Consider the following 7142-nt stretch of genomic DNA (forward strand, 5'->3'; position numbering starts at 1 on the left):
GAAGCTGTGTGTCAACATGGACTCACGTTTTAAAAAGGCCTCTCTGTTGGTGAGCCCTGGAGCACCAGGTGGAGCAGGAACAGCAGGAGGAGGAGGAGGTCTCAGGAGGTCACAGGCAGCAGAGATTCCCTCCTCGTGTCTTGAAAAAACACCACGTGTCACTTCAACGCATTCTGAAATGAAAAAACAAAAATAATCTTTCTTTTTATATGGCTGTATGAGGCCGCTAGAGGAGTGATATGAGGCTGTATGAGGCCGCTAGAGGAGTGATATGAGGCTGTATGCGGCCGCTAGAGGAGTGATATGAGGCTGTATGAGGCCGCTATAGAGGAGTGATATGAGGCTGTATGAGGCCGCTAGAGGAGTGATATGAGGCCGCTAGAGGAGTGATATGAGGCTGTATGGGGCCGCTAGAGGAGCGATATGAGGCTGTATGCGGCCGCTATAGAGGAGTGATATGAGGCTGTATGAGGCCGCTATAGAGGAGTGATATGAGGCCGCTATAGAGGAGCGATATGAGGCTGTATGAGGCCGCTAGAGGAGTGATATGAGGCTGTATGAGGCCGCTAGAGGAGTGATATGAGGCTGTATGAGGCCGCTATAGAGGAGTGATATGAGGCTGTATGAGGCCGCTAGAGGAGTGATATGAGGCTGTATGAGGCCGCTAGAGGAGTGATATGAGGCTGTATGAGGCCGCTATAGAGGAGTGATATGAGGCTGTATGAGGCCGCTATAGAGGAGTGATATGAGGCTGTATGAGGCCGCTAGAGGAGTGATATGAGGCTGTATGAGGCCGCTATAGAGGAGTGATATGGGGCTGTATGAGGCCGCTATAGAGGAGTGATATGAGGCTGTATGAGGCCGCTATAGAGGAGTGATATGAGGCTGTATGAGGCCGCTAGAGGAGTGATATGAGGCTGTATGAGGCCGCTATAGAGGAGTGATATGAGGCTGTATGAGGCCGCTATAGAGGAGTGATATGGGGCTGTATGAGGACGCTAGAGAGGAGTGATATGAGGCTGTATGCGGCCGCTATAGAGGAGTGATATGGGGCTGTATGAGGCCGCTATAGAGGAGTGATATGAGGCTGTATGAGGCCGCTATAGAGGAGTGATATGGGGCTGTATGAGGCCGCTATAGAGGAGTGATATGAGGCTGTATGAGGCCGCTATAGAGGAGTGATATGAGGCTGTATGAGGCCGCTATAGAGGAGTGATATGGGGCTGTATGAGGCCGCTATAGAGGAGTGATATGAGGCTGTATGAGGCCGCTATAGAGGAGTGATATGAGGCTGTATGAGGCCGCTAGAGGAGTGATATGAGGCTGTATAAGGCCGCTAGAGGAGTGATATGAGGCTGTATGAGGCCGCTATAGAGGAGTGATATGAGGCTGTATGAGGCCGCTATAGAGGAGTGATATGCGGCCGCTAGAGGCGGGATCAACACAAGACTGATGACATATTGAAGCTGTGCCACAGCGCAAATGTAAACACAACCTAACAGGAACTTAAGGAAAGTATGGAGATATCAGACTTTTGTCCCGCTGCTTCTGGGTTCATCGTTTCTGTTTGAGAGACCAGATGGAGGTAGGAGGAGAACCCAATACTGCCTCCATCTGGCGGAGTCAGGTTAACAACATAATACAGGTGAGTACCAGGTGTGTACCAGGTGTGTACCAGGTGAGTACCAGGTGAGTACCAGGTGTGTACCAGGTGAGTACCAGGTGTGTACCAGGTGAGTACCAGGTGAGTACCAGGTGTGTACCAGGTGTGTACCAGGTGAGTACCAATCTTCATACATGTAGGTGAAACCGTTGTGGGGCTTCAAGCACAAACATTTGTAGGCGGGGGGGGGGGCACTATTGAGCTATCATGCCACGCCCCTTTTGTGAGACGATTGGAATACGTACTTTTCCACCTCTTGTGATGTGTGTGCAAAAAGCTGTGCAACTTTTAGAGTACCTTTAGCGCCTCAAAAACAAAAACGCTTTTTATTAGTGCAACGAATAATCTTTTGTGATTTCAATAGAGCTTCTCACTGGTGCAGTGACAAAGGTAGATTTACCCCCAATCGAAGGTCTCTTGTTGGGCTCAGAGTCCCAGCATCTCTGCATGAATAAATTTACCTGCAAACTCAGGTCTCTTGTTGGGCTCAGAGTCCCAGCATCTCTGCATGAGCTCCACCAGCTCATCTAATCCAGCTGCTTTCTGGACATCGATTTTACAAAGATCTGGTCTCGCTCCCCTTATGCCAATTTGGAACTCCAACAAGGACCGGTCCAACCCTACATAAAATACAGGAACATTTACATTGTGTGTGTGTGTGTGTGTGTGTGTGTGTGTGTGTGTGTGTGTGTGTGTGTGTGTGTCTGTGTGTCTGTGTGTCTGTGTGTGTGTGTGTGTGTCTGTCTGTCTGTCTGTCTGTCTGTCTGTCTGTCTGTCTGTCTGTCTGTCTGTCTGTCTGTCTGTCTGTCTGTCTGTCTGTCTGTCTGTCTGTCTGTCTGTCTGTCTGTGTGTCTGTCTGTCTGTCTGTCTGTGTGTGTGTGTGTGTGTGTGTGTGTGTGTGTGTGTGTGTGTGTGTGTGTGTGTGTGTGTCTGTGTGCGTGCGTGCGTGTGTGCGTGCGTGCATGCAGATAGTTTACCAGCTGGATAGGGACTCTCTCCAGTGAGAATGGTCCAGAGAAGTATGCCGTAGCTAATAAAAAGACGGGAAACATCCAAGCATTAGCATTATGACTGATGTTGTAGCAACAGAATTCACCTGTAAACATCATGGTGAACATGGTGGTATGTATCTAGATATAGTTAGTCACCTGTAAACATCATGGTGAACATGGTGGTATGTATCTAGATATAGTTAGTCACCTGTAAACATCGTAGGAGCGAACACGGTGGTATTTGTCGTCAAAAGCCTCAGGGGGGGTGTAGGAGGCAGTGCCTCCTCTGTTTGTACGGTTGGTCTGCCTGACACTGTTGGTCACCGTAGACAGGCCAAAATCTGCTATCTGTTGACAGAAAGAGGAGGCGTTTATGATTTTGTTTAAGCAGGACATGCAGTGACGAGAACTGTTCATTTCGAGAGCAAATTTGGATTTGGTTTTAGCCAGTCTTTTGAATACAGTTTAATTTAGTTTTTGTCAGATTTTAGTCACGTGAAATGTTTGTTTTAGTCTAGTTTTAGTCAAATAAATCTAAAGTTGACCTAGCCGACTAAAATGTATTTAAGCGGGCCTTGATGGCGTCGTATGGAACACATTGTGAGCTTGCAGATCTGCTATATTTCAGAGTGCAACACCCGAGTGCAACCGAGCATAAAATAACTTTAGTATTTTAGTTGTACTGGATCTCAGACTCTTCTCCACTAGTCCCTCCCTAACATTTAGTTCTACTGGATCTCTTCTCCACTAGTCCCTCCCTGACATTTAGTTCTACTGGATCTCTTCTCCACTAGTCCCTCCCTGACATTTAGTTCTACTGGATCTCTTCTCCACTAGTCCCTCCCTGACATTTAGTTCTACTGGATCTCTTCTCCACTAGTCCCTCCCTGACATTTAGTTCTACTGGATCTCTTCTCCACTAGTCCCTCCCTGACATTTAGTTCTACTGGATCTCTTCTCCACTAGTCCCTCCCTGACATTTAGTTCTACTGGATCTCTTCTCCACTAGTCCCTCCCTAACATTTAGTTCTACTGGATCTCTTCTCCACTAGTCCCTCCCTAACATTTAGTTCTACTGGATCTCTTCTCCACTAGTCCCTCCCTGACATTTAGTTCTACTGGATCTCTTCTCCACTAGTCCCTCCCTGACATTTAGTTCTACTGGATCTCTTCTCCACTAGTCCCTCCCTGACATTTAGTTCTACTGGATCTCTTCTCCACTAGTCCCTCCCTGACATTTAGTTCTACTGGATCTCTTCTCCACTAGTCCCTCCCTGACATTTAGTTCTACTGGATCTCTTCTCCACTAGTCCCTCCCTGACATTTAGTTCTACTGGATCTCTTCTCCACTAGTCCCTCCCTGACATTTAGTTATACTGGATCTCTTCTCCACTAGTCCCTCCCTGACATTTAGTTCTACTGTATGTATAATTATTGTATATTGTGTACCTTGGCATTGAAGTCGGCATCCAGCAGGATATTGGCTGGTTTCAGGTCCATGTGCACAAGGTTCTTCTTACAGTGGAGGAAGTCCATGGCTAGCGCCACCTGGTGGGCTAGACGGAACGCCAGGGACCAGGGTGGAGGTTTAGACTCGGTCTGTAGAAAGGTTAAGAATAGTTTTGGATTTAGTGTTAGCTTTAGTTCTTTATTATTACCCCCCCCCCAGCAGCAGGATTCATAACGGTCAGAGTAAGTAGGCCTGTCGTGTACTATAGGGCAGTGGTCCCCCCCAGCAGCAGGATTCATAACGGTCAGAGTAAGTAGGCCTGTCGTGTACTATAGGGCAGTGGTCCCCCCCAGCAGCAGGATTCATAACAGTCAGAGTAAGTAGGCCTGTCGTGTACTATAGGGCAGTGGTCCCCCCCAGCAGCAGGATTCATAACGGTCAGAGTAAGTAGGCCTGTCGTGTACTATAGGGCAGTGGTCCCCCCCAGCAGCAGGATTCATAACGGTCAGAGTAAGTAGGCCTGTCGTGTACTATAGGGCAGTGGTCCCCCCCAGCAGCAGGATTCATAACAGTCAGAGTAAGTAGGCCTGTCGTGTACTATAGGGCAGTGGTCCCCCCCAGCAGCAGGATTCATAACGGTCAGAGTAAGTAGGCCTGTCGTGTACTATAGGGCAGTGGTCCCCCCCAGCAGCAGGATTCATAACAGTCAGAGTAAGTAGGCCTGTCGTGTACTAGGGCAGTGGTCCCCCCCAGCAGCAGGATTCATAACAGTCAGAGTAAGTAGGCCTGTCGTGTACTAGGGCAGTGGTCCCCCCCAGCAGCAGGATTCATAACGGTCAGAGTAAGTAGGCCTGTCGTGTACTATAGGGCAGTGGTCCCCCCCAGCAGCAGGATTCATAACAGTCAGAGTAAGTAGGCCTGTCGTGTACTATAGGGCAGTGGTCCCCCCCAGCAGCAGGATTCATAACGGTCAGAGTAAGTAGGCCTGTCGTGTACTATAGGGCAGTGGTCCCCCCCAGCAGCAGGATTCATAACAGTCAGAGTAAGTAGGCCTGTCGTGTACTATAGGGCAGTGGTCCCCCCCCAGCAGCAGGATTCATAACGGTCAGAGTAAGTAGGCCTGTCGTGTACTATAGGGCAGTGGTCCCCCCCAGCAGCAGGATTCATAACAGTCAGAGTAAGTAGGCCTGTCGTGTACTATAGGGCAGTGGTCCCCCCCAGCAGCAGGATTCATAACGGTCAGAGTAAGTAGGCCTGTCGTGTACTATAGGGCAGTGGTCCCCCCCAGCAGCAGGATTCATAACAGTCAGAGTAAGTAGGCCTGTCGTGTATAGGGCAGTGGTCCCCCCCAGCAGCAGGATTCATAACAGTCAGAGTAAGTAGGCCTGTCGTGTACTATAGGGCAGTGGTCCCCCCCAGCAGCAGGATTCATAACGGTCAGAGTAAGTAGGCCTGTCGTGTACTATAGGGCAGTGGTTCCCAAACTTTTCTGGCCATGCACCCCCTGTTACCTCCTGACCTATAGCTGACGCACCCCCACATGGAAATAAAAATTGCATAAGCTAACTCAATAAAAGATAAATATACAGAGCACAGATAAATATAATTTCAAACAATTTCTAAACACACAACACACTTCCAGTTAGTTAACGTCTTTGTTCTTTTATTCTAGTTTTGATTTAGGTCAGTTGACGAAGATGCGTTTTCAGTTTTAGTTGTGGTAATTTAGTTAGTTTCAGTTGAATTATAAAGACCTTGGTGAGCAGAAAGGACTCCAGGCAGCCTCCCTCCATCAGCTCCATCACTAAACCCTGCACCTCTTTGTCCATCATGGGGGGCTGGCCGCGGTACATCCCATAGACCCTGGGAACAAACAGCTCTGCGTCTTCCATGTGTCTTGCCTCGCGACACAAGGCAGAAAACAACGTACCAGAGCTGCAGTACGGGGTCAGTTTAGGAGTTAGAACCCAAAATGTTATAATAATATATAATGTTATAATTATGTAAAACTGACTAAGATCATGAATAAAATAATAGTGTGAATGAAGATAATTAATCAATGATGGATACATTATGTAGCTCATTGTCATCATACCTGTCATCATTATTAAGCACCTTAATGGCCACTTTGCCCAGGAGCTTGTGTGTGGCCTTAAAGACCCACCCAAAGCCCCCTGCGCCCAGTAGTTTCCAGTTCTCCAGACTGTCGTCGCCAATTGGCCCTTTGCCACTCTCTGCCATCTCTCACCGAAATCTAGAGGGAGACAAAGTACAGGAAAATGTATGTGTGCAAACTCTATCATTGAAATACAGTATATTTATAGTACTTTATAGCAGACTAAGTTCCTTTTGACACATTTAAAGTTATGAGAGTCATGAATATTCATGCATAGCATAACCTCCATATTGTCTACACGTGCTCCAGCCCTGCAGCTGGCCAGATGCAGCCAGCGCAAATTATGGAATACTTTTTTTGTTGTGTTTTGGGTCAATGTATTAATTTATGTTAGGTAGCCATGTAATAACAATATAATAATAATAATAATAATAATAATAATAATACACTTATACAGAGTTAACCCCTTCTGGTGTTTTAAGAATTATGTAGGGGAGAGCCGCCAAGGATGTAACATTTTGCACGTATCATTTTTTTACTCAGAGATCCGTTTATCTACACATGTAATATTTTCAGGCAACGGACCTACACATGTCTGCTACCATAAACCACTTAAAGTACACTTTTTTTGATAAAACAGGTCGGGAGTTATTAAACCGAACGTGGACGCTGTTTCAGTGTTACATTTGCTGCGCATATTGGATTAATTGTAACGGCATGCATGATAAATGTAACAACGCTAAAAAACACCATTAAACATATCGTTTTCAGCTAAAAGCAATTATATTTCATTGAAGCAACTCCTTAGCATTGTTTTCATACCATGGATGTGATAAGAAAATGTATAGAAAATAAGGGAAATATTAAATAGTATCGGGTGTACCAGTTTGGGCTTTTTTTTTTTTTTGGTCAGTTCAGTGG

The 7142-nt window shown here is 46.8% G+C and overlaps 1 protein-coding gene across 1 annotated transcript in view; it reads right to left on the reverse strand.

Annotated features, from left to right (window-relative positions):
• LOC310879560 (receptor-interacting serine/threonine-protein kinase 3-like) overlaps positions 1-6346 on the reverse strand; it is a gene marked incomplete at both ends in the record, with an annotated part of 21339 nt that extends 14993 nt beyond the window's left edge. Inside the window, 6 exons of the mRNA XM_083794335.1 lie at positions 27-173; positions 2641-2693; positions 2864-3003; positions 4105-4254; positions 5860-6040; positions 6201-6346. Coding sequence (XP_083650461.1) covers positions 27-173; positions 2641-2693; positions 2864-3003; positions 4105-4254; positions 5860-6040; positions 6201-6346 — 817 coding nt within the window. The remainder of the gene's footprint in view (positions 1-26; positions 174-2640; positions 2694-2863; positions 3004-4104; positions 4255-5859; positions 6041-6200) is intronic.
• Between the last annotated feature and the right edge of the window lie 796 nt (positions 6347-7142).

The sequence above is a fragment of the Protomyctophum parallelum genome (genome assembly GCF_964188405.1).
Source record: "Protomyctophum parallelum genome assembly, chromosome: 21".
Taxonomy (NCBI): Eukaryota; Metazoa; Chordata; class Actinopteri; order Myctophiformes; family Myctophidae; genus Protomyctophum; species Protomyctophum parallelum.